The sequence below is a fragment of the Acomys russatus genome, chromosome 12 (genome assembly GCF_903995435.1).
Source record: "Acomys russatus chromosome 12, mAcoRus1.1, whole genome shotgun sequence".
In the NCBI taxonomy this organism is placed as follows: domain Eukaryota; kingdom Metazoa; phylum Chordata; class Mammalia; order Rodentia; family Muridae; genus Acomys; species Acomys russatus.
The window spans coordinates 34287416-34315271 of NC_067148.1; the positions used below are offsets into that span (position 1 = coordinate 34287416).

General features: G+C 42.8%; 1 protein-coding gene across 1 annotated transcript; it reads left to right on the forward strand.

Annotated features, from left to right (window-relative positions):
* Positions 1-407: 407 nt before the first annotated feature.
* Positions 408-27845, forward strand: Acadl (acyl-CoA dehydrogenase long chain; the record flags this gene model as incomplete). Its single annotated transcript, XM_051153652.1, has 10 exons — positions 408-604; positions 1734-1871; positions 3032-3196; positions 8279-8345; positions 12212-12376; positions 12927-13028; positions 13942-14055; positions 21486-21613; positions 22911-22997; positions 27597-27845. Coding segments are annotated over 10 exons (1257 nt in total), but the record flags the coding sequence as incomplete, so codon positions are not given.
* Between the last annotated feature and the right edge of the window lie 11 nt (positions 27846-27856).

Here is a 27856-nt window from a genome sequence, read left to right on the forward strand (position 1 = left end):
GAGGCAGAGGCAGAGGCAGGTGGATATCCGTGAGTTCAAGGACAGCCAAGGCTACACAGAGAAACCCTGTCTTGAAAAACCAACCAACAAAAAAAAAAATTGTATGTGTCATGAAAACTTACCACTGCCTCTCTATCGCACTGCTGGGATTTATGCAGTTTAGTCCATACGCTGTTTGGAAATGCTGCAGTTCACCTCAACTCACACCTGTGGTTAGAGCTAGGTTATCATCCACCTCACAGATTTTCAGATGGAAGAAGTTGAATTGTGACAAAGTGCTATTTTCTTTCTGGCTCTTGTGGGAGGGTTGGGGAGGGTTCTAAGGCAGGGTCCAGAAGGCGAGGAGACCCTATCGAAAGCAGATGTCTGAGTTCCGTGTTATTCAACTGGCATTAGCTTGGATATGAAAGAGCAATGGGTGGTTTAATTTTCTTGCTGTCTCTTTAAGACTTTCTCATGCTGGAGCTGAGGCACGTCTAGAAACTCCTTCTGCAAAAAAACTAACTGATATTGGAATCAGGAGAATCTTCTCCTCGGACCACGACATTTTCCGGGAGAGTGCAAGGAAATTTTTTCAAGAAGAAGTGATTCCTCACCATGCAGAGTAAGTGCCCTCTCTCCTCGCTGAAACGTAGCATACAGGAAGGACTGTTTCCTGGTGGAGGTGACACAAAAAGTGCCTCCTTTGCCTGTTTGGTGTTCTTCACTGTGATAACGCTGAGATTGTCAGTACGACTTCTATGCTTTGTAAGTATTTGGTTACTACTATTAATATTAGGAATTTTATTTTTCAGACCTCGTGTATCACTATGTTTCCCAAACTGGTCTTGAATTCTTAGGCCCAAGCATATTTTTTTTTCCTCACCTGCCCAGGTATCTGGGGCTACAAGCTTGTGCCACCACATCTGGTTTTTTAAAAATGTATCATTCAAGAGGGAGGAAGTTTGTTTTGCATGACTGTGTGTCTGTGTAGCCTGTGTGTACTGGAACTGCCACTAAGGATAAGTTACGAACCACCATGTGGGTGCTAGAAATGGAACACAGGTCCTGTGCATGAAAAACAAGTACTCTCAACCCCCGAGCCATCTGTTTACCCCATCTCTTGATTAACCATTTTACTGTTGAACAAAAAAATTAATTTGTATTAAAGAGGAATTTTGTTGCATTTCAAAATTCACTAATTTTACTACATTGCAAATGGGTTTTAAATATTATGTAGGGCCAGCTTCTGTGAAAAAAATTTCCTTTTGAGACAAGGTCTGTGTAGCACTGGCTACCCTGGAACTTTCTATGTATACCAGCCTGGCCTCAAATTCATAGAGATCTGCCTGTCTCTGCCTCCCAGCGCTGGGATCAAAGTGTGAGCCACCATGACTGGTTTAGGGTCAGCATTTTAAGGAGTTATGTGGAAAGTATTTACAAGTCCTTTTAGGGCGATTTTCATCATTATATGGCAAAAACTAAGTTTGTGCCCTGGAGTATCAACTACCCATGGTAGCTGCAGGAAAAAAATTATGGGTGTGGTCAATAGATTAGGAGGGGGCAAAAGGTGGCAAAGATAAGGAAGAAAAAAAAGGAGAAATAACATGAACTGATGCACTTTGAAATGCCTGTTTTTTGGTATCATCAGTTGCCTTAAATTAAGGACACGCTCCTGCACAAATCTCTAATTCCCAGTGTGGCTGTTTATGTAATCGTTAGGAAGTCTGTCTGATTTTGTTTGTTACTTGCAGATGGGAGAAAGCTGGAGAAGTGAGTAGAGAGGTCTGGGAAAAAGCTGGCAAGCAAGGCTTGCTTGGCATCAACATTGCAGAAAAACATGGCGGCATCGGGGGAGACTTCTTCTCCACAGCAGTGACTTGGGAGGAGCAGTAAGTACGGAGACCTTCATTCAGGTGGCAACTTGTTTTCTAAGTTATCCTTCCTGAAGTGATCCTGGAAATACTTTCTAGAGTTCTTGGAAGAAGGAAAATTCAGTGGGAAATATGGGAGCGGGCACCGTGTACTCAAGTTTGGTTTGTGGGAAGTTATTCCATTAAAAATAAAACCTTCTATCTATCTGCAAAATTTGTGAAAGTGACAAATCCTGGTACCTGATACTGACAAGATAGTTATAAAAGTAACACATTGATTTACCATCAGTTGCATTAAAAATTAGAAAAAAAAATATTTCTGGGAATTAAATATAAGTATAAGAAAGATGAATGAACATGTTCCTGCCAGGGTGTCATTCAGGGAATTTACTGTAAGAACATAGTTTATGGGCTGGAGAAATGGTTCAGTGGTTAAGAGCACTGACGACTGTTCTCCCAGAGGTCCTGAGTTCAATTTATAGCCATCTGTAATGAGATCTGATGCCCTCTTCTGGCATGCAGGTATGCATGCAGATAGAGCACTCATATGCAGAAAATAAATAAATAAACAAATCTTTTTTAAGAAAATAACATAGTTTATTTAAAAAAGAGGAATGTCATGAACCCTTAAATTGTGATGCAGTCTAAATGTACTACTGTGGGAGGAGAAATACATAAGTCATGCAATGTTTTATTTGGATTTGGAATATTTTACATCTATATAAGAACGTAATTTTTAAATATTGAAAGCAGTTGGTCTTAATCATAAAAATTATAAGGAAAATTGTAAAATAAAAAGTTCATAAGTTGACTGCAGTTACATTAGAATCTCCCTAAATCATTCTCAGTAATAAGACAGTTGCTCTCTCAGGAATGAATATATATATATATATATATATATATTCAGTATTTTTTCTCTTAGTGCATCAAATGAGTACCTATGTATGGAGGGGCTGCTAAGGCACCATTACGATATCAGAGCCTACAATTAAAAGGTCAATAGAAACAGAGGTGGCCTTTAGGAAGGTCGAGGGTTTATGAGAAAGCAGGCTGTTACCACACAGTACAGTGAAACCTTTTATAATTCTTTGCTGTGCTAGTCAGTAAGAAACTTAAAGACTTAAAACAACCAAATAGCTACTTTATGGTCCCGTGTTCCTCTCATTTTCTGTTCTAAGGGCATACTCAAATTGCACAGGCCCTGGTTTCAGCCTTCATTCTGACATCGTCATGCCCTATATCGCAAATTATGGCACAAAAGAACAGATTGACCAGTTCATCCCCCAGATGACGGCTGGCAAGTGCATCGGTGCCATAGCAATGACAGAGCCTGGTGCTGGAAGGTAAGTCTGCCTTTAGCTGCTTCTGAATTCTTAGAAGCAGTGTCCTAACAGGAACATTTGCTAGCCACTCTCCACAGCTCTCCATGAATGTGGGTGCTGCATTCATGGATTTATACAATCTCAGATTGAAAACACTTGGAAAAAAATAATTGCATCTGTACTGAAAGTGTACACATTTTTCTTGTCGTTGTTTCCTAGAAAACACAGGATAGCAACTATTTATGTAGAATTTATAAATTATCTGGAAATTAAGATTTAAAGTATGTGAGAAAATGTGCGCAGGTTGTATGTAACAATTTGTAGGTTTTGGTATATGGGAATGGGGGTCCTGGAACCAAGTCCCCAAGTCCCTATGGGTACTAGGTGACGTGTATGCTTTATAAGTGATTCTGAGCTGTACACAAGACTAAAGGGAACATTGTATAATTCTTAATGTGAAACTCCAGCCTGAAAGCAAGGCAATTTTTTTTTTTTTTGCACACAAATAATGCCAAACCAGGGGTTAATATATGCTGTGTTCAAGATATCAACATGGTGTAATGAAAACATACTAGTAGGGTATGGGATGTGTTTTCAGCATGGTGTAGTTTTTATGTTTTTTGTTTTGTTTGTTTGTGTGTTTGTTTTTTGTGACAGGGTTTCTCTGTATAACAGCCCTGGCTGTCCTAGACACTGTCTTTGTAGACCAGGCTGGCTTTGAACTCACAGAGATCTACCCCCCTCTGCCTCCCAAGTGCTGGGATTAAAAGTGTGCACCTCTACCTAGCTGCTGTTTGATTTTTTAAGTGGGATGTGTTGAATGGGCTGTTAAACATGCCCATCTGGAACTCTGGACACAGGCTGTTGCGGATGCACGTTTAAAGAGGAAGAGAGTGGAAAACCAGAAGCATTCCAAGGAAGAAGGGCACACGCATGAGAGGGAAAGAGTAGAGAAGATGGGATGGTTAGTTTTGCCTTATGTCAGAGACGGGTTGACCACTTATTCTTTACTTGGATTTGGCCTCTAGAGACAGCTTGTCATTGCTGGGCCAGTGAGGTGATGGAGCGGGAAAAGGTGCTTCCTTGTACGCTGCAGGCCTGGCAACCTGACTGTGACATGCCTGAAGACGGAATGAGACAGTGGGCTGGCTCTACACGGTGTGCTTGCTGTGGCGCGCACACTTACATACTCTCTGTTTCAGCAGACCTTCCCCTTCTGTGTTCACAGGCGACACTGTGGTATTCACTCACGTGTATCTACACGATGCTTTGGGTTTTGTAAGTGTTCTCAACATTGATTTCTCACATTCGTTCTCATTCGGTGATAGCAGTTCATATAAGATAGAGAATTATTATGGTTCCTCATGTTAGGAGGAAAAAGAAAAATGAGAAAGGAGGTCTTTTTAAAAGAATGCACACAGCAAATTGTTGATTACACTGTATTTGAGATGTTGTGGTGCCAGATCTTGGATACTGTGAAAAATCTCTAGTCTCAATGTCGGAATCAGGGAAACTTGAGGTAATACTCAAAGATACTATGAGAGTCTGTGTTCTTGTCATGTTACTAGGTTGCATATATTTAAACCGTTTTTGGTGTTTCGTGCATACTGGGAAAAGTTTTCAGGACAAGCCGCAAACCTATGCCATTGCCTTTGCTTCCTGGTTATGTCCCTTCATGGGACAACCGAGTTTTGTTGTTGTTTGTTTTATGTGTTTGTGCCCGTGTGTCTGTATCTCTGTGTGTGGGTGACCCTGGAGGCCATAAGAGGGTTTTTGATTTCCTGGAGTGGAGTTCCTGGTGTGAACTCCCTGCTGTGGACGCTGGGAACTGAATCCAGGTCCTCAGCAAGAGAAGCAAGTGCTCTTAGTCACATCTCCAGTCTCTGGAACAACTGTTTTAACACCCCATGTACAAATTTTAGGAACTGATACTAATGATGAAAATTATAACATTAGGATTTAACAGTAGTTAGCCTTTAAATGAGTTCCGAGGGCTAGCAATCCACAGTGGGTATCTTTGGACCCAATCAGAGTATCAGCTGGGCCGTGCATCCTCCAGAAGATAAAGGGAAGAGCCCATTCCTTGTCTGTCTGTCTCTGCCCGCCCCCCCCCCCCCCCCCCCCCGTCTCTCTCTCTCTGGCTCCTCGTATTCGCTGGCTTATTATGTAGGGTCACATTGCCTCTTTTTTTCTCGCTCTGCCCTTTCCTAAGGCTTTCTGTGATATTTAGAGCTTATCCAGATAATCCATGATAATCTTTCTATCTCAAAACCTTTAAGTTAGCCACATCTGCCAGATCCCTTTTCCATATAATGTGGTGTAGGTATCAGGGGTTAGGCCCTGGTGTCTTTGGGCTTAGCCTAATATAGAAAGTAATTTTTTTAAAGGGCCATGGAGTATAAAAATACAAGGACCACATAGAGGGATGAAATGTGAACTAATTATACACTGTACAGTTTATTGTAGAGTATTAATGATTCTTAAAAAGTAATGCTTGAGCTGGTGAGCTGGCTCAATGTGTAAAGATGCCTGCTACCAAGCTGGATAATCTGAGTTAGATCTCCTCCCAGGATCCATATGGTGGAAGAAAACTGACTCCTAAAAGTTGGCTTGACCTCCGGCATGCTTATGAGTGTGTGCACACACACACAAACATGCACTCCCCCAAATAATGCATGTAATTAAAACAAAATCCTTATATGGGCTGGAGAGATGGCTCAGAGGTTTATGTTTGTTTGGTTGGTTTGGTTTGATTTTGGTTTTTTTGTTTGTTTGTTTTGGTTTTTCAAGACAGGGTTTCTCTATGTTATCTTGGCCATCCTGGATTCGCTTTGTAGACCAGGCTGGCCTCAAACTCACAGCAATCCACCTGCCTCTGCCTTCCAGGTGCTGGGATTAAAAGTGTGCACCACCACGCCTGGCTTATGGCTCAGAGTTTAAGAGCACCATCTGCTCTTCCAAAAGTCCTGAGTTCAATTCCCAGCAACCATAGGGTCACTCACAACCATCTATAATGACATTGGGTGCCCTCTTTTGGCATGCAGGTGTACATGCAGGTAAACTATTATATAAATAATAAATTTTTAAAATGTAAATAAAAATTATCTTTTAAATCAGAGGTAGGTGAATTTCTGTGAGTTCAAGGCCAGCCTGATTTACAAGCAAGTTCCAGGACAGCCAGAGCTACGTAATAGAGAGACTTTGTCTCAAAGACAAAAAACAAAACCAAAAAAATATCTTACAGAAAAATACTAGATATTAAAATAAAAAACATATATGGTTCTAATTTTATAAAAAAATTACATGTGTTTGTTTATATCCACTGAGAAATACTGGAAGGATATATTTTACAAACATTATTCAGGGGATAAATTATGCCTGTGAGACTGAGGCAAGAGGCTCCTTAGTTTGAGGTCAGCTATTCGGTAAACCCATGACAGCCCGAGCTACATATCAAATCTTCTCTCAGAAGACTGCAAGTAAATGAATGATTTTCTCTTTTGAATACCATTACGTTAAAATATTTTTATTTTTTAAATTATGTGTATATATGTGAGAGCAGGTGTGTACGTGTGCATTCAGGTTTCCACAGAGGTCAGAAGAAAGTATTGGGGTGCCCTGGAGGCTAGAGTTACAGGTAGTTTTGAGCCAGGAAGCAAATTTGGGTCCTTCAGAAGAGCAGCAAGAGCTCTTCACCACTGAGCCGTCTCTCCAGCCCCCTTTCATATTTCAAGTGGAAATATATAGGAAGATACACTCCTTGCAAGAGATGGTTTGTTAGGAGGATGGCAGTTGAAAAATGTTAAACTTTTAAAGATTTATTTTATGTGTATGTTTTTGCCTACATGTATGTGTGTGCACCACATGTATGGCCCTTTGGAGGTTAGAAGAGGGCATTGGTACTGGATTTACAGATGGCTGTGAGCCACCATGTGGGTTCTGGGGAGCTGAACCTAGATCTTCTGTAAGAGCAGCAAGGCATTGTAACTACCAAGCCATCTCTCCAGCCCCTGTTATTTTTGTTTTTTGTTTTTTGAGACAGGGTCTCTCTGTGTAGCTTTGGCTGTCCTGGACTTACTTTGTAAACCAGGCTGACCTCTAACTCACAGAGATCCACCTGCCTCTGCCTCTGGAGTGCTGGGATTAAAGGTGTGCGCCACCATGCTAGGGTCAGCCCCTGTTTTTTAAAAACTATTATGTTGGATGTAAAAATAGTGTTAGGAACCAATGTAAGTAAAGGCAGGTAACTGTTGCTTGTCTTTGCTATTTTGTGGGTTTTTCTTCCACCCTTCTCCACTTCTTTTCTTCTACCCTTTCAACACCTAACACTAGATAATGAGAGAGAAAAAGGGCACAGAGGAAAGGAAAGAGATCCCTTAGTAAAGTCATGGGTTGGAAAGGAGGCGGAGTTATCATTAGACTACTGCCTGCTGATCAGGGGGCATCAAGTTCCTTGGGACAAGGTTGATCCTCGCTGTCAGGATTTTTAATTTCTTCTTGTTTCTTCTTTGTGCACAATGACTTAACGAACCATAGCCAACAACAACCAGCAACCAACCAACAACTCCCCTGAACAACCAACAGTCACCCACTCCACCTACCAGGTTCCTAGTATTTAAATACCTTCTGAAAAGTCCCAGAATTCCAAGTGTCATACAATCACAGAAACCATCTGTAGCTGGCAAACTATGCCCCTCTAGAGCACGAGGCAAATCATAATCAGCTGCTGCAAAGCAGCCCCATCATCCCCACACCTGGGATTAAAATGAAAGCATATTCTTAGGATATTTGTGTGCTTTTTAATGAAACCAAAATCCCACAATTATCACTACAGGTAAGTACATGGTGCTCCATGATTCTCTGGAGAGAGCAAGCCTTGAAATGTTATCAGAGTTGGGCTTCTGTGAATTATGTACAGTTGTCTAGTTTCATTTAATCTTCATCTATTCACCCGTGTCAGATCTTTACAGTATGTTAGATTGTCTTTAGTGTCATTCTGTGACCATTTCTAATATTAGGATTTTTAATACTTGGCAACCTTACATAATAGCTTTTGTGTAATTTGACTTTTACCAATTGACTGACATTTGTTTTCCATGATAGTGACCTACAAGGAGTACGAACAAACGCCAAAAGGTCTGGAAGTGATTGGATTCTTAATGGAAGCAAGGTGTGTAAAATAGGGCTTCTCTTTGTAAGCAGGCCATGGGTACCAGCATCCCCAAACGACATCAGCAACTACATAGTTGACGATATGATCAATCCAAGGACGAATACAGAAATTGTTTTAGTGTTTTCAGGAAAGTAAGAAAGTTACATTCTTTATATGGCAGAATCTACAGCTAGCCTCCTCTATGTTTCATATGGCTTGACCCTCCACAAATACTGCAACGGTCCTTATAGCTTCCAAATGACTCTTGACAGACAGACAGACAGACAGACCACACACACACACACACACACACACACACACACACACACACACACACGAAAGAAAAGAAAAAGAAAGAAAGAAGGAAAGGTTGGTTTTCATTGTTCCAAAGTGGGACAAAAAATGGTGAGCTTTATGCTGATGAGCGATTGGGTAAAGGTGGCCGAGAGTGCCTGCTGTGCAAGCATGGGGACTGGAGCTTGGATTGTAGCACACACAAAAGGTGTGGTTCCATGCACACCTTTAACCCTGGCACTGAAGGGAACAGAAACGAGAGGATCAGTGGGGTTTGCTGGCTACTGGCCTAGGTGAAAAATGCAAGCCCCAGGTTTAAGGAGAGACCTTGCCTTAAAAGAACAAGATGGAGAGTGGTAGGAGGATACCTCAGACAAACATCTACACACACAAACAAATAAGTAATCATGTAAAAAAAAAGATTAGGACGGAGATGGAGAGATGGCTCAGCAGTTAAGAATACTGGCCACTCTTCTGGACGACCAAGGTTCCGTTACCAGCACCCACATGATGGATAATAACTAGCTGTAAGTCCACTTCCAGGGAATCTGATGTCCTCTTCTGGCTTCCATAGGAACTGTACGCATGTGCATAGGTGCAGGCAAACCATACACAATACAGCAAGATGAAAAAAGATTGCGAGAAAAGATTTCAAACAAATAACAAAGTTTCAGAAGATCTTAGCTAAAAGTGCAGGTGGTAGGATTCAAGAACCCTCCAGCTCTGAGAATCCACCTGCTGATGGACTTGGAGAGCTCCTCAGACAGGTGCAAAGGAGCTCAAGAGCAAACACATCCCTGAGCAGCAGTGTTCCCATTGACTAAACGTTAAGGAGAGATGTCCTTTTATAATACAAGGATTGTTTGTGGATGAGTTTTCCTGTTTGGTTGCTCTTCTTTTGGTGCAAGGGTTTGAGCCTAGGGTTTCTCACATGCTAAATATTATCACTCTTGGGGCTGGGGCTGGGGAGGGAGAAGCTTTGTTATTATTTGGGCTGAGTTTCCTGAAGCCCTGAGTTTCCTTCTATAGAGCCCAGGATAGCTTGGAACTCAGGATCCTCTTGTGTAATCTGCCCAAGTGCTGGCATTACAAGCATATACGACTATGTCATGTTTACTTTATTCATTTAAAAAAATTTTTTTCCATTTCCTTTAAGCTAATATTTTAATATTTTTATTTTACTTTATTTCTTTGAGACAGGGTTTCTCTGCATAGCCTTGGCTGTCCTGGACTCACTTTGTAGACCAGGCTGGCCTCGAACTCACAGACATCTGCCTGCCTCTGCCTCCCAAGTGCTGGGATTGACAGGTGTGTGCCACTGCATCCTGCCAATGCTTTTATCTTTTTTTTTTTTTTTAAGATTTATTTATTATGCATACAGTGTTCTGCCTGCATGCATGCCTGCAGGCCAGAAGAGGGTGCCAGATTATAGATGGTTGTGAGCCACTATGTGGTTGCTGGGAATTGAACTCAGGACCTCTGGAATAGCAGCCAGTGCTCTTATCCTCTGTGCCATCTCTCCAGCCCCTAATGCTTTTATCTTTACGAAATCAAATAATATTATGGAACTGTCGGGTTCCAAAACACTTGATTCTCTAACTTATGTTGTCAGTGTCTAAGTTACAGTTTGCTCTCTACTATCTATAATCCCTGTACAGGAAAATGGTAGCTGCGGTGTCAAAATAAATTTGGAAAAAGGTGGGGAACTTTTCATTCTTTGCTATGCCAGTGTGCATTGTGACTCTCTAAGAACTGAAGACAGGATATCTTCCATCCCAGAAATTTCCTTTTTACAGACTGTCATGAAGCACTGACGTCATTCAGATACACTTTAGGAAGCAGTTACCTGAGTGTTGCGGATATGGCTCCCTGGTACCTACCATATGTGCCTAGCATGTGCAAGGCCCTGTTTTGGTTTTGGTTTTGGTTTTTCCAGAGAGGATTTCTCTGTGTAGCCCTGCCTATCCTTGAACTTTCTTTGTAGACCAGGCTGGCCTCGAACTCACAGAGATCCTCCTGCCTCTGCCTCCGGAGTGCTGGGATTAAAGGCATGTGCCACCACGCCTGGCCCAAGGCCCTGGTTTTGATGTCGTAAAACCAAAGCAAAACAGCTCATCTAAGCCTGGCGTGGCGATGAGTTGATGGTGCACTAGCAGTACTTACCTCAGTGCGGAAGACCAGGAAAAGCTTTGGATGTGGCGATGCTTGAGCTTCGTCCAAGATGACCAGGACTTATTTTGTCAGAGTTAGAAAGGGCCTCCGTGGTGGAGGACGCAGTTGTCAGAAGGCATTAGAATGTGTGAGACAAGTGCTTCCGGCAGAGCTGACCAGAAGGCAGGAGATGGAGGCCAAACAGGATGAGAGAAGAGGCGGCAGGTGTAAGCTACCATCTGTCGGTGAGGAGTTTTATATGTCTGCTCTAAGGGCTTAGGGTTTATCTCAAAGCTTAGCTGTTCAAACATGTTGGAGTGTGGACTTGGCCTCATCAGACTGCCGTTTAGAACGGCCCCTCTTTGAGAGCCTGATGGACGATGGCGCTGTAGTTGAGAGCTGCCCTAGAACCTCGTGCAAGATCTGGTGAGGAGTGAGGAAAAAGTTAGTGGCAATCACAGGAGAGGAATTAAATAGACTCAGACAGTAAACATGGATCAGAAAGAATGGCGCCAAGTTGGAATGTGAAATAGCACGGCGTTTTTAATCAAAGCATTTGTTGAAGCCGAGGGTAACTTGATTGTCAGCGTTGGCTAGGGCTGTGGAGTGGGATCTGCTCTGCTTGTGACTCACTTTGTAGGTGTACAGGCCTACACTGTATCAGGAGATGTGCTGAGGTGGGCATGGAAGTACACGCTCCTTCTTCCCTGCCCTCGGGAGGCCGGAGCAGAAGGATTTGAAGTTCTAGGCCAGCCTGGGCTATGTAACAAGTTCAGGTCAGCTGCTTAACTTGAGACACTGTCTCTTACAGAGGAGGAAGAGACAGCCTTGGAGTCTCAGTGGGTGACTAAGCCACGAGAGTTGAGGTGGCCCAGGCTAGGTGCAGTATGGGTGTCACTTATTAAGTGCTTTGGAACCATCAGCTCACATTTCCTGTTTAGCCTGCCCTTCCCTCCGCCCCCCCCCCCCCCCCCCAGTTAACCATAACGCTTTCCTTATTTAGGCCATTTTGAAAGAAGTAGTCAATCTTTATAAACACAAAACAAAACAAACCACCCCAAAAAACTGTTCTTTTAAAAAACTGGTTAGTCTAAGAGTATATTGCCTTTTAAAGCAAATTCCCTTTTCCCCTCTGTAGCCCCCCTCTAAAACTCAGCTCACAAGTGAGTGGGTAGTTTGGTTTTATTTTAGAGACACAGTAGTTTTCCTGTTACTATTTACCCCATGAGTCGTGGAGAAATGAGTACACTTCAGTATTGAAAAACTGGAGGGCCCCCTGCCCCTCACTAACCTCAGCTGTGCGTAGGCCAACGTGTGCGGGCAGAGAGACGGGACACATCTGGCTGTTCCAGTGTTCTCGCGTGTGCTCCCCCAGTGCGAGCTTGTACAGAGACCTGAATATAGCGGAGCATCAACAGGGTGTGTGGATCTTTTTGCAGGTGTTCATCACTAACGGCTGGCTCAGTGACCTTGTGATCGTGGTTGCTGTCACCAATCGTGAAGCTCGCTCACCCGCCCACGGTATTAGCCTCTTTTTGGTAGAAAGTGGAATGAAAGGATTTATCAAGGGACGGAAGCTACAAAAGATGGGAATGAAAGCCCAGGTACGTCACGGTACGAATCAGAGTCCGGCAGTTTGTTGCGCGCATGCTCAGTCCGAGAGCAGACGTTCCTTGTGGCAGCTTCCCGAGCTGACGGCAGGGCACAGGAGATTTCTTTTTAGTCATGCCACTGTCTCTGTCACGATCAGCAATGGGAAGGAATCAGTGTTTTTGAATATATGCTTTAGAAACGGGGACGCCGGCAGTACTGTAAGAAGCCACCTGTTTGTGAAACCTAGGAAGTTATGAAGTAATAACAGTATTTTGGTATATATTACCAGAAAACATGTTTAACGTGTGTTACAAATTCTAAGTTCCCAGGACCTTGAGAACTGGACAGTGTCAAAGCCCGAAAGGCCATGTATTGCAGTGAGAAAGCCACATGCCGTGGAATGAGATGGAATTATCCTGAGACTTATCACGCACTCCTTAACATTCAGTCTCCGAATCTACTCCGGCTTCTTCTTTGTTTCTTCCTCAGTGGAAGTTGTAAATGTTCCTGGGTTGCTGGGAAATGAATGCGCTCATTCTCTGCGCGATTTCTGTTTCTTAGGACACGGCCGAACTGTTCTTTGAAGATGTCCGATTGCCAGCTAGTGCCCTCCTCGGGGAAGAGAATAAAGGCTTCTACTACCTCATGCAAGAGCTCCCACAGGTATTAAATGCCTAAGGATGCCTGTCTTCCGGTTAGGTACTTCCGGTTAGATACTGAGCAAAGCTAGACCGCAGAGCTGTACAGATCCACACATGTCAAGCTTGCGTCACAAGAGTCACCTGAGTGTAATTTAAAATTGCATCTGAAGAAGTGTCACTGTTACAGGCCTGAAGTAAGTAAACAGACCCAGCAGGATCCAACGGAAATGTGAGAGAACTGAGGGAATTAGGTATTTTATGTCTGCGATTCTTCTTTAGAATGACTCCGGCTCCTTAAGTGAAAAACTTTTAGCTCTTTGTAAAGAAACATCACCGAGAGCACTTGGCAGGTTTTAAATAACTGAATCAAAGGGGGGAGAAGGTGTTAAACAGAGAACCCAGCCACATCGCAGTCTCCGAGCGTGTGCTTTGGGAATGGAATTGCCTCATCACCCACACTTAACATTTTGCTCTAAGTATGTGTTCGCCTGGTGGCGGCTATGGTGTCAGCTAAACATGAAATTGGAAAAAGCTAGTGGCTCCAGTGGTAGAGTGCAGAATTCCCCGGCATCCTGGGACTCCATGGGTAAAGCTGTTTTTATACCAGTTGGTAGGATTCGAACTGTGCACCTGACGGTGCTGAGTTCCACAGATGCATTGCTCCGTAGTAGTCGCAGTGAGGAAGAAACAATCAGCTGTGGGAGTTCATGGCGACCCTGAGGTAAAGGCAGCATGAATACAAGCCGAGCACCCTAGCATTGTTCTTAGATGTTACAGTAACCACAGGTGTCTGTGGGGACCCTTTTCTTAGAGCTAAGAAGTAAGCTAAAAGTTACTCCTTAGTAGTTGGTTCTGAAGATTACTAATGGGACTTGCTGAAATGGCATGAAAGTGGGTTATGTAAAAGCGCTTACTCCTGAATTTTTGGGTTCCAGGAAAGGCTGTTGATTGCTGATTTGGCAATTTCCGCCTGTGAGTTCATGTTTGAGGAAACCAGGAACTATGTGAAACAAAGGAAAGCTTTCGGGAAAACAGTTGCACACATCCAGGTGAGTTTGCCCTTGCAGCAGTGGGTGTGTCTATCAAGTCAGTCAAGTCAGTTGGATCTGGGTAAAATGGTAATTAAGCATAATTTTGATGCAAGGTGGTTTTAGAATTGTGGCAGTGGATGAGATGGCAGAAGAGAAAGTGTAGAGATGCTAAGACAAAGGCTGGAGAGATGGCTCAGCCATTAAAGGCTCACAACCAAAACCACAAGAAATGCTAAAATAAGAGGAGGGTCAGCCGGGCGTGGTGGCGCACGCCTTTAATCCCAGCACTTGGGAGGCAGAGGCAGGTGGATCGCTGTGAGTTTGAGGCCAGCCTGGTCTACAAAGTGAGTCCAGGACAGCCAAAGCTACACAGAGAAACCCTGTCTCAGCAAAAAAGAAAAAAAGAAAAAGAAAAAAGAAACAAAACAAAAACCCAAGAGGGTCCAGGGTAGAGTACGGAGGAGAACTGTAGGATTTGAAGGTGACATAGAAAAGGAAGATCTGCAAGAAGCAGAAGATTAAAGGAGAGAAAAGGCAGATGGGGAGACACTTGTCACAGAAGCCAACAGGGAAGACTTCACCAGGAGGGTGTCACATGCAAGTCTGGACTTCTAGGTTCCTATGTAAACCATACAGTCGCCATGTTAAAAACGTCTCACCAGCCGACTTAGGCTTGGCATATACGTTTGAGCCTTTTTAAGTAGAATGACCTTGGCTGAGAGGCTTTGTGAAGGGAAGGAGCATCTTGGTAGCGTTACAGAAACAGCCTTGTAGCATTATGGCCAATTGCAGCTTATGTCCTAACATAGCTCCTGAAATCTCCACAATCTAGGCAGGTTGTGCTCAGGAAGAAATATTCTCTGTTTGTAAATTTTACAAACTCATTTGATATACAAGAAGAAACATTTTTCTATTTATGAATAGTGTTGGTACCTACCTCATTTGATTCCTATGAGGATTTGATGGGGCAGTGAGTATAAAGTACTTGGAATATTGCCTCCAGGGATGAATGCGCGCACAGGCACACACGCACACACACATACACGCGTGTGTGTGTGTGTGTGTGTGTGTGTGTGTGTGTGTGTGTGAATGATTCACAAAGCATGTGATTAGACATTGAACAGTAAAAGAACCAGCAATTGATTTGTACTGTCGTTCCATGAAAGAAAAAGGTTCCGGTGCTGATGAGATGGCTCAGTGGGTAAAAGTACTTGCCACCAAGCCTGATGACCTGAGTTTGAGCACCAGAATCTACATGGTAGAGGGACAGAACTGACTCCTGAAAATTGTGACTTCAGTTCAAGCACTGTGGTATGTTTGTGCCTCCACACATACATGTGTGCACAATATACACACATACCCAAGAAATAAATACATATAGTTTAATGTGTAGTCATCAGTGATGGACTGCATATGTGACCTGCTGCTGGGACATTCATTACACAGTAGCTCAGTGTATGATGGCGGAGATGCTGGTGTAAGCAGTCTGTCAGTCATGCAGACGCACAGTTCATCCTGTTAGGCAGCATGCACTATTTGACAATACATTTATTATTTAGGACTATGCTGTACTCACTGTCTTGGGCTATATTACTTCTTTCATTAGAGGAAGCTTCCATTAAGCTAATATGTTTTGCCAGCAGAATTCTCAGACATCTCATGTTCACCATGTCTCTTGCTTATCAGGATGCTTTGCCAAGCATTTGACCTGTACCATTTAGGTTTATGTGGGCACACTGTGGTTCACACAGTGGTGAAATTGTTTAATGGCCTATTATTCAACATGGCTCACCTTGTTAATCAATACACAACTATACTTCATTTTCATAGCAAAAAGATAAGTAGTTGTATGCTTGTTTTTCTTCTTCTTTTTGGTTTATGGAGAGAGTTTCTCTGTATAGCCTTTGGCTGTCCTGGACTCACTTTGTAGACCAGGCTGGGCTCGAACTCACAGCGACCCACCTGCCTCTGCCTCCCGGAGTGTGCTGAGAGTATAGATGGGTTCAAAGCATGTGTCATATGTTACTTTCCTACAAAACAAAACTAAGAGTAGTTCATTAGATTTTCAGCAGGTGGCAGTAGTAAGCTTCCAGTCAAGTGGTTCTCAACCTGTGGGTCGCGACCCCTTTGAGGTTTGACTGATGCATATGGGATATTTACATTACAATTTATAAAAGTAGCAAAATTACAGTAATGAAGTAGCAACACAATTTTATGTTTGCGGTCACCACAACACGAGGAGCTGTATTAAAAAAGGGTTGCAGTGTTAGGAAAGGTGTGTGCAGGGTATGAGTGTGCGCGTGTGTGAGTAAGTGTGGTGGCGAGTGTGTGTGTGTGTGGTGAGTATGTGCATGAATGTGTGTATGTGGGCACAATTGTGAATGCACGTTTGGAGGCCAGAGTTTGACTTTTGGGTATTTTCTCCCGTTGCTTTCCTGCTCATTTTTTGGGATAGGGTTGCTTGCTGAATCTGGTACTATTTTGGCTAGACTATCCTTGCAGTCCACTCTGTGTGCGTGTGTGTGTGTGTGTGTGTGTGTGTGTGTGTGTGTGTGTGTGTGTGTGTGTGTGTGTGTTACAAGAACGTACCACCACACCTGGCTTTTATGTGGGTGCTGGGAATCCAAACTCAGGTCCTCATGCTGATATCACGAGCGCTTTAGCGGCCGAGGACCTCACCAGCTCCCTACAGGCTCCTAGCGACCGAGGACCTCACCAGCTCCCTACAGGCTCCCAGGGACCGAGGACCTCACCAGCTCCCTACAGGCTCCTAGGGACCGAGGACCTCACCAGCTCCCTACAGGCTCCTAGGTTCATGCAAAGTAGCGTTGTGTTCTCGTAAGCATATCTGGCGATTTCTTTCAGTTTTCCTTAATAGGTTTGAATAACATTTTCATAGCTCAAGTTAGAAGTAAGGCAGATGGCTGGTAGCTTCTACTCTACAGCTGGCTGCACTGTGGCACTTCAACTGAGCTGGATGACTGTACATACCACACTCTGCTTGGCTAAAGGCCACGTCGACATAATTATATTTCCTTTCTTTTTGTAACTCCCGAGTCTTGAACATTTTGGCTTTTTTGCCCACTTGGGTACATGTCACAAAATTCATTTTCCTTTTAGCCGAGAGTATTACTATACTAATGAAGCAGGAGTTTTAGGTAAGCCCACGGTCACACCACAGCTCCTGATTTACCATAAAATAGCTGATAAGATAGTGTAATTCAGAGGAAGATGGTGATAATAATATTTATCATTTGTTAACTGTTTCCTCTGTCTTAGAGACTGTGTTTGATGCAGTTTTCTCTCTTTCTTTATAACTGTGTATGATAGTTATTATAATTATCTTATAAAGTATTTAAGGCAGAGAGGTTAAGTAAACCAGAATTAACACAAATGTCATATGTCTAGACCTTATATTCTTAAAAAAATTTTATGTATATGAATGTTTATCTGCATATATGTCTGTGCATATGAATGACCTCGGCCTGGTGCCCAAAGAGGTCGAAAGAGGGCATCAGATCCCCTAGAACTGGAGTTACAGATGTTTGTGAGCCACCATGTGGGTGCTGGGAATTGACTTGGGTCCTCTGGAGGAGCAATTAGTGTACTTAGCTGTAGCATTCTCTCTCCAGCCACAGAATCTACGCTCTGTATTGTTGTGTTGTCTTTGAGACAGGAGGTCTCACTGTTTTACGTGGCCCTGGCTACTCTGCCACTTGCTCTGTAGACCGCTGTCCTTGAGCTCTGAGCGATCCGCCTGCATCTGCTCCCCAAGTGCTGGCATTAAAGACTTGTACCACCATGCCCGGCCAGAGCCTACATTTTAGTCAGGCCGGTGTTTAAAGTGGAAGTTTCTCTTCTGTTTTCTTCACCTGTGGGCAGTGAAGTGAAGATAGAACGGTATTCTTTCCTAACTAGAGGACCTAGTCACTTTTTATGTGGTACATAAAGACACAAACTAGCTGGATGGTGGCAGCGGCAGCACACGCCTTTATCCCAGCACTCAGGAGGCAGAGGCAGGTGGATCGTTGTGAATTCGAGGCCAGCCTAGTCTACAAAGAGAGTCAAGGACAGCCAAGGCTACACAGAGAAACCCTGTCTCAAAAAACCAAAAAAAGGAAAAAAAAAAAAAAGGAAAGAAAAAGACACACTATTTGGGAAAGAAATAGGAAAAGGGAAAAAAAAATGTCTTTTTTTTCAGTGTCTTCCAACAGAAACTACCTAGTTCTTAAGACCTTGAATATGATATTAATGAACAGTAACACTAGGTAGCAAATTGAGTTTGTTTTATAGTTAAATCATAATATATGTAAATTATTATATAGCAAATTATAATATATGCTAATAATAATTCACAGTTTTGCTTTAATGACTGCTTGGCTTGCTAACCATTCCTGGGTGTCTTCAAATCCTCAACTTCCAACACAAGCGTCATTCATTGCTTAATTGTTTTAAAATTTCATTTTAGTTTATTCTTTCTCTGCTTCTCTCATCTCTCTCATGTGGTGTGTGTGTGTGTGGGGGGGTGTGATATGCACACCCATGGCAAGTATGTGAAGGTCAGAGAACAATTTGTTGGAGTTGGTTCTTCTTCCATCATGTGGGTCTTAGCAATTGAACTTTAAGTCATCAGAATTGCCAGAAAGTTCCTTTACCTGCTGAGCCATCCACCTGGCCCTCATTCAGAATGCTGAGAGGGACTGTAGTCAGGTCACTTAGCACTTCCGGAGATTTCTCTGTGTGTGTGTGTGTGTGTGTGTGTGTGTGTGTGAGAGAGAGAGAGAGAGAGAGAGAGAGAGAGAGAGAGAGAGAGAGAGAGAGAGAGAGAGAGAGAGAGGAGAGAGAGAGAGAGACAGGCAGGCAGGCAGGCAGGCAGGCAGGCAGACAGACACAGAGACAGAGACAGAGACAGAGACAGAGAGACTCTGAGGCTGATTAAGTATGGGCTGGCTGACTTTCTCTACCTCTGCTTCTCAAGTGCTGGAATTTCAGTTTCATGGCACTGTGCATGGCTCAGATTTCTCTCTAAATTTGAGCTGCAGTTTTTACTGTTGGCAAATATCAGTAACCATTAAAGATACTTTTATGAGCATGTCGAGCATTCGCCAAAGCACCCTACCAGTAGCGGGTGATGCAATCTCTAGCAGCAGTTCATTAGAGAGTGGGTTCAGAAAGCACGCTGCTGTCTCTGCTGAAGGACAAAGGCCAATTCTGTTCACTAGCCCCCAGCTGTGCCAAGAATATGTAAATATTTAATCGCTTTATCTTCAGACAGCAAATTATGTTCTCTGGGCGGCATTTGTTATTTTTAGACCTCTGGACCTAGTGGGTGTGCTGAAGTAATAATGTTAAGTGAGTCCATCCTGGTCTAAATTTTAACTTCAGTTTCTAGAAGCATTTGTATAGAATAGCTTTCACATGAGAGAGATCTTGATCCTTTCATCTTCTGGTAGTGCATAAAGCCTCATGTGTGACAAACGAGGGCAGCAGTTCCTGAGAATTGTCTAGATTCCCTCCCTCCCAGCACCCCCACCCCCAATGACTGTTATATAGTGCTATGGAATTAAGCCAGTACTGGACTTAGAATTCTGGGTCCAGGGCTGTCAAACAACTATAGAAAATTGTTCAACTAATTCTCCTTCATATTTTTCTCTATGTAAACTTGAATGTGTAAGGTGGGAACACGGAAATTTATGCTGATTAAAAGGTAGAGATTTGGCTAAAGGAAATATAGTTATTAGAAAAGGACATAGAAAAAAACTAGGAATGTGCCAGCGTGCTCCGCATCAGAGGCCAGGATTCACAGGTGGAGACTAGCTGCTAACAGCTTTGCCAGTGTTTTGTTCTGGAGTCATTAGATGCCAGTTACACTTTCTAGAAGATGGTGGGGGCAAAACCCTAAGGCATTTGGGATTTTTTTGTTGTTGCTGCTTTTTTTTTTTTTTTTCAATACAAGATTTCTCTGTGTAGCCCCCGCTGTCCTGAACTGGCTATGTAGACCAGGCTGGCCTTGAACTCACAGAGATCCACCTGCCTCTGCCACCCACGTGCTGGGATTAAAGGCATGCGCCAACTGTTGCCCAGCTCATCACTTGGGCTTTCATCAACACAATAGTTAAGAAACTCCTGAGGCACCTGTCCCTCAAAGCTCCTACTCCACCTGGCCCATCCAGCTCTCACCTGGCCCATCCAGCTCTCACCTGGTCCCGCCATTGTTCTATTCCCACTCTTCGATTTTCTAGCAATGAAAAATACCAAAATTGTACCCAGCATCGCACTCTTCTTACTGAAAATTCAGCTTTATGCTTTGAGAAATGTAGCCACGAGTATAAAAGTAGATCCAGCATCCTCTGAGGAACTGTTCCCACAGCCTCCTTTGAGAACTCAAGTGTGCTGTGGACCTGGTAGAAGTGCATAGGCTCGCTGCTGAGTTTTCACTGCAGCACGTGCGTCACCAGCCTGTGAGTGGCCTGGTGCTGGCCACAAAGGAAGTCTCGTCGTGCACCTCACAGCAGAACAATCAAAATTGTCTCTGTTGTCATTTCCTCAAGGAAGTTAGTGGCAGCTGGCCATAGATGGGCCTCGGGGCTCAGAATAGGGCGTGCTTTTGGAGGTTCTGCCCAAGTCCAAGCCAGTTTCTTGAAGGAGGTTCAAGCTCAAGAACAAATGTGCACTCACAGCTCAGGGCGTGAGGGCCAAGAATCAGTGAACTAGGACTTGGCAGAAGGGAGGCCCATCAGGAACAACTGAGCCAGGTCTAAATGGGATGACTTCCAAGCTCACTGTCGGCTGTCTAAGGCAGCAGGACAGACTAGATATATAGTCATTAACACTTAGAAATAAGACCTCTTAGAGCCAGTTGGAGGCTGCATGTGACAGTCTTCAGAGGGATGGGAGAGGGATGTTATTAGGGCCTATCCTGCCTATCCTCTTTCCAGTATTAGTACTGTAATTATTAACCTAATTAAATTTCTTTTTGTTTTTTTAACCTAATAAATATTTGATGTTGTGTATGCGACTAGATAAATCCATCTTGTCCCTCTATCCCGTTTTATTATTTTAGTTTAAGGCCAAGAGGCACAGTAGGGGAATGCATGTCCTTGATGCAGAGCAACTCTGTTGAAGCTCCAGAGACACTGGGTGCTCTGGCACACTATGTGTGAAGGCGTCCACCACAAGATGCTGGTCCCACACATTAAATCACCATGTTCTTTACGCACTTCCCTTAAACCATGACAAGTGTTTGCCTGGTTTTACGTCATCTGCTAAGACACAGATTTTTTTTCCTCCTTTCCTTTTTCATTGCAGTCAGTATGTGCCCTTTTTATCGGAGGGAAACCACCGCGGTTCCACTTTTGTTTTGCTTTCAAACTTTCTTACGTGACCTTTTGAGGTGCTGAGTCAAAACTTGTTCCTTTAACGTGCTCTTTGTCTCCTTCCATCTCAAGACGGTGCAGCATAAACTGGCAGAATTAAAGACAAACATATGTGTAACCAGAGCTTTTGTGGACAGCTGTCTGCAGTTGCATGAAACGAAGCGCCTGGACTCCGCCTCAGCTTCCATGGCAAAATACTGGTATGCGCGCTACTGCCCTTAAAGCTAGCTTTGTTCGGACTGCTACTATGGGATTTTGCCAGCCTTTAAGCTCAACCTTGAAAGCATTAAAGGAAGAAGTCTGTACGTGAAAAACAGCAGTAAAAATTAAAAATAAAATCAGAAAGTCCCATTGGATCTGTTTATAATGTCCTAAAAGTTACTCAAGTTTGTCTGTAACTCATACCTGAATATTAAGAGCCTGAAGTAGGGTCAGTGAGTGCTTCATTCAAGTAATAAGTTTATTTGAACTATCTAATTATATTATAGATATATTGACTTAGATATATATTTAATTATATATTTAGATAGTAGTCAAATTATCTAAAGAATAGTAGCTAAGTGAGGCAGAAAGAAGAGAAAGATAAAATTTGGGAGTCCTGCAGCAAGTCCCAGTTCCATTGAATTAAATTCCATTCAACTACATTTAATTCTCTCGGGACAACGTCCCGTGTCTGGGACGCATTTAGGTTCAATAGAATATGAGGTGTTTTCCAGACCTAAGAAAAATGCTGAATTGTTGACTGTCCAGCGAAAGTCCTATTGAGTCTAGAAAGACTTGCATTTGAACTAAGGATGGTTAAAATGATGTTAAAAATGAGCTTGAGTTTTCATGTGTTTTAAGATGCAAATGTGGTTTAAATCAGATTATGGAGTGGGGATTGGTTTCCTTAAAGAAGGAAAAAAAAAATCTCACTAGCCCCAAAGCAGCCTACAAAAATTCCTATTGTTATTTATTAACTCCAAGTTCAGCTCAGTTCAGTCAGTCCTATACAAGGGAAATGCGCAGAATGGTGCTCTGTGTAATGATTTTATAATGATCAGATTATGAGATTAAAAAGGAATGTGAAATTAACATGAATTTGCACTTTGGGGTCTGGGAAGATATTTTACATCTATGACATTCTTTGGCTTACAGGAAAAGGCATAAGAAAGAATTTTATGTAATTTTTAAAGAGAATTTTACATAGGTAAGGCCCTTGTTCTTGAACATACTAGGCGTATGGATGTAATGGTGCTGAATGTTAAAAGAGAGTTTACATTACGGGTAGCGAGAAAGCTTTTTAATGCAAACTTTCATGTGTCAAGCTGGCCTCCTACTCACTATGTAGCCAAGGCTGGCCGTGAACTTCCGAGCCTCCTGCCTCTACTTCCTGAGTGTTGGGTTACAGGCAGGTACTACCACCCAGTTCTGTGTGGCAGGGGTTTGATGTAAAGATTTGTATGTACTCTAACAACTGAACTGTGTCTTTTTCTGCTTGTTATTTTCATCATTTAGGGCATCTGAATTACAAAACAGTGTAGCTTATGAGTGTGTACAGCTCCATGGAGGCTGGGGATACATGTGGGAGTACCCAATTGCAAAGTAAGTATGGTGGCTCTATGGCACTTTTCTTCTTCCTCCTTTCCTTTCCTTTCCTTTCCTTTCCTTTCCTTTCCTTTATTTTTATCCTTCTTTATTCCCTTCCTCCCTCCCTCCCTCCTTTTGTTCCTTTCTTTCTTTCTTTTTTAGGGATAGAGTTTTACCATGTAACCCTGTCAGGCCAGGCTGGCCTCAAACTCAGAGTTCTACCTGCCTCTTCCTGGAATGCTCGAGTTAATAATACGTGCCACCACACCCAGCCTATTAAGCTTTTCTTTACTTTTTAAATTGTATTTTTATGTGATTTTTTTTTTTAAAAAATTGAAAATAGATTTTGTCATACAATATATTCTGATTACTTTTTCCTGTTTTCTACTTCCTCCCACTTCCCTGTCCCCCCACAACCCTTTCTTTCTCCCCTTCCTTATTATGATGCTGTTCTGGAGAATATAAAGAAATTTTAAATCTATACTTTCTATGCTAAATATACAGGGGAAAGTAGATCTAAAATCTGCATATTCTTTTCTTTCTTTCTTTCTTTTTTCTATTTCGAGACAGAGGCTCTCTCTGTGTTACCTTAACTGTCTTGTACTCGCTTTGTAGACCAGGCTGGCCTCGAACTCATCGATCCGCCTGCCTCTGCCTCCCGAGTGCTGGGATTAAAGGTGTGCGCCACCACTGCCTGGCTTAAAATCTGCATTTTCGATGAACATATATATGCAAGCAGGGGTGGCTTTATTTTATTAGCTTCTCATTAGGATTTTATTTAAAGAAAATGGAGAGTCTGGCACACTTATGTTTGGCTTTAAAAAAATACCATCTTAAAAATTCATTCCTTGATTTATTCATATTCTCCCCTCCCCTATTTCTCTGACACACACACTCATTGTATTATTTTTCATATTGTGTGGTAAGATACCTGGACAAAAGTTACTGGAGGGAGAGAGGGTTCGTGTTGGCTGACGGTACAGCCCTGCAGAGTGAGAAGTTTTGGCTGCAGGAGCTTGCAGCTGGACCTGTGGTTTGGAAGCAGAGCATGAGGATGCTGCTGCTCAGATTCAAGCCTTCTTTCTATGCCATCCAGGACCCAAGCCTTGGGGATGGTGGCCCCTTACTTTGGACTGAGTCTCCACCTCTGTTAACCCAAACAAGACAACCTCACAGGCATGCCTAGGGGCTAACCTAATCTAAATAACCCCTCATGATAATACCTAGAGGCTTCGTCTGAGATGTTTCCAGATAGTGTCAAGTTGGGTAATCAGAACTGGACTCAGGGATCATAGGAGTTGAACTCAGGGCTCTACACCTATTGGGAATGCAATTTGTCACTGACCTCCATGCCTAGCTACTTAAAAAACAAACAAACAACAGCAGCAAACAAACAAAAACAGCAGTACAGAGTGATCTGCTTGCACAATAGAAAAATTAACATATGCCTTAAGTGTTTATTTTGTTTGAAAAAAAAAATCAAAGTTTGTTTGTTTTCTGGACAGAGTTTTTATGGTGCTTCTTTTTATTGGGTTAGCCATGACTTTCCTCAGATGAGGCAGTAAGAGGTGCAGTGCCGTAGTGTCTCCTTCCATATGTCTCTCTTCGTTGTCCCTTCTCCCCAGAGAGCCTTGCCTCTCCTTCACTTTTCCTTGTTACCACAGAAAATATTTTCCCTCTTAAACCATGGCACATTCAGCTTGTAAAAATTGCCTGCTTCAGTTCTGAATCTTAGAGTAGGAATGTTATAGGCTTCTAAAAGTGTTTCTAAATTTTTACCTGGATACATTTGTGTAGTAAGGGAAAAAATACTATCAAATAAATGCCTGCTTACACAGTTAGTCTGTTACATCTGAATTCCTCGCTCAAACAAGCCCAGCTGGAGGCATTCCTTGTGCTTGCAGTCCTTACTGAGGAACGCCAACTGCTTATAGCCCCATTTCCGTAAGAACACAAGTTCCTGCGTAGGTATAACCTGCTAATTCTGTAGTTACCACACAGCTTAAAAGCGTTAGTTACTGGGTATGTGCCATTTATGACTTTATAAAGCCCATCATCAATCAAGGGTTTTTCTCTCCCTGAGGGAATATAAGCATGAAATTGACTTTTTAAATAATCATTTGACATACACCTTGGTATGTCCCTCCAGAACGGCTTCATGTAGACCTCACTCACAAGCAGAGCTTCCCTTTTTAAGTCCCACATAGTCCTGAAGTAGGAGGTTTTGAATTGTGCTAGTCCAAAGGTTCTTAGCATTGGGATTTTTCCTGTACATTTTTGCTTTCCCAGCACTCATGCATCTTACTTATTTACAAGAGGGCTTTGGTCATGAAATGATAATTGGTGTCTACACCTGTGTGCATAAGCCCTTATTAGGAACTGCCGCTGGGAGTGTAGGGGTGTATTGGATCAGCATCTGCATGGCTTAGTTTACATCCTGAGAAAGGCTCGCTAACCTAAGAGGGGCCCACTGCCCTGAGGATAAGGTTAGAGTGTGACATAAGCTGTTTTCTGCATCCTTAGAGCTCGTTGCTTTTAAGTCAGTACCCTGATGGCGTACAGTGTCTGCTTTCAGCTCGGGAGACTTGAAGTCCTTTAAGAAATAATAATTACCATCCTTGGCTGGCTTGCCAGTTCAAAGAGTATGTGAGTCTTTCTGTTTGCAATGATGTAGGAAATCCTAATCTCACAAAAGCCAGTTACATATTAGACAGTGTGTGGCTATAGTGTACAGACTTTGATTTAAGGGAAGCATCAGACTTGGGATTCTTATACCTGCCCTAGATTAAGCTATGTGATTAGTTGCAGGGGTGAGGGGAGAAAGATAATTCACTGAGTCTAGGGCTCTATAGGAGAATGGGGTTTTGTTCCCTTTTACAGTTTCTAGACAGCTAATTGTTGGCTTATGAGTTGACTTTGGTCTTACCCTCTGGGTTCAGATTTAGCCCCTTGAAGCTCTCTCAGCCACTCCGGGGGGAGAAGCTGAGACCGAGAGCTTCGCTGCAGTTAAACATTTCTCTGCTGCCTTTCTCTACTAATCTGATGAATTTAATTAGTAACTCATGAAAGGTCTGCTGGTCTGTCATTACATATCCTGGCAGAACTCCTTTAATGTGAAAAATAAATACCCAACCCAGCTCAAAAATGTGTGAAGCATGGCATTGCTCAGGTGGGTTGGAATGCCAGGAAGGCCTTTAAAAAAAATGCCAGGGCTTCCTTTTGTGGAGAACACCAAAGCTTCCTGGGAATGGAGGTGGAGTTTATATATTTCAGAAAGTCCTGAGTCCTAATAGGCTTTATCATGCAGTTCGTCGAATAGGTAAACATTAAATGAGGGCCCACTTACCTGTGAGGTACCCTGGTAAATGTGGAAAAGTCTTAAGTTCAAGGCTGCCCATATTCTGAGAAATTAGCACATTTTATCCTAGAAATTTAATAATCAAAGCCCCACTTTTATGTTTGAGAAAGGTTTCTAAATGTTCCGTCCCTGAGAAGTCCAGAGCTCAAGAACTAGCTACACAGGGCAGGGCTAGGACAATGAACGTATTGTGACCTAATGAGAGTTCCCTTGCCACAGAGGCGAGACGCCTACATTCTTGTCCCAGCCTGACAGTTATCTGTTATGTCACCAGTAAATGGTGATCGTTAATTAGCAAATGCATCGGCCTCTCTGAATCTTTTTTTTTTAAGACCTGCAAAGGAGTAATATTTATACCCCCTAGATCCCAGGGGGCTAAACGGGAAAGGAGAAAGGATGGAACGAGATCCAAGGCTGTGCTCATCGCTGTCAGACTGAGTCCCTGGCTGGGGCTGGGGCTCTGGCTCATCTATCCAGACCCTGAGTGTACAGTGTCTGTGTTAGCCGGGCTTCTCTCTCAGCACCAGAAGACAGAACTGCTGGCTCTGTGTTTGTGTCTGTGTGTGTCTCAGTGGGTGCAGCCCCTTCGGACTCATCCTAGCCATGGCAAGAATGACTATTAATCATTTCCCCCAGAATAAGGTACATTTTAACTTTTTTAGGGGGGAAAAAGTACTTAAAAAAAAAAAACATGCCAGGCATGGTGACCCATGCCTTTAATCCCAGCACTCAGGAGGCAGAGGCAGGCGGATCACTGTGAGTTCAAGGCCAGCCTGGTCTACAAAGTGAGTCCAGGACAGTCAAGGACAGGGAAACCCTGTCTCAAAAAACCAAACCAAACCAAACCAGACCAAACCAAACAAAACAAAACAAAACATTAGGTGGTTGGTTATAGTGATGAAATGAAAAGGAATGCCTGGAAATAAGTTGTTTATTTTTTCCTCAAGGTCAGTGAATTTCAACTTTTTGGGGAGACAAAAAGGCTAAAGACACAAAGATGCTCCATGCCTTGCTAAATGTAGATGCTTTAGGTTGCCATTCTGAACACAAAGCTTTACAAAATTATGTCAGTGTACCAAGTGTTGTTTGAATTGTAATGTCTTCATGGCGTTTGGTATGCCAATCTAGTATGAATGCTGTTTCAGAGGAGTTCTTCTTGCTAAGAGTTCTTTAACCAAATAGTAATTATCTGGAAAGTTGGGATTTAAAACTTATACCATGTTTATATGAATTCAACTATCTTCTACTTTATTTAGGGCTTACGTGGATGCTCGGGTTCAGCCAATCTATGGTGGTACCAACGAGATAATGAAGGAGCTGATTGCCAGGCAGATCGTCAGTGACAGCTAGATACCTACCTGCACCCTGGAATCCCATTACACACAGCTAATCCGGACTCAGATCTACTTGAGATAAAGTATAACCTGGGGATGGGGGAAGGAGCAAAGCTGTTTTCATGTGTTAATGTCATGGAGAAAGAAATAAAATATAACTATAAAGATTAACAGAGGGGAAA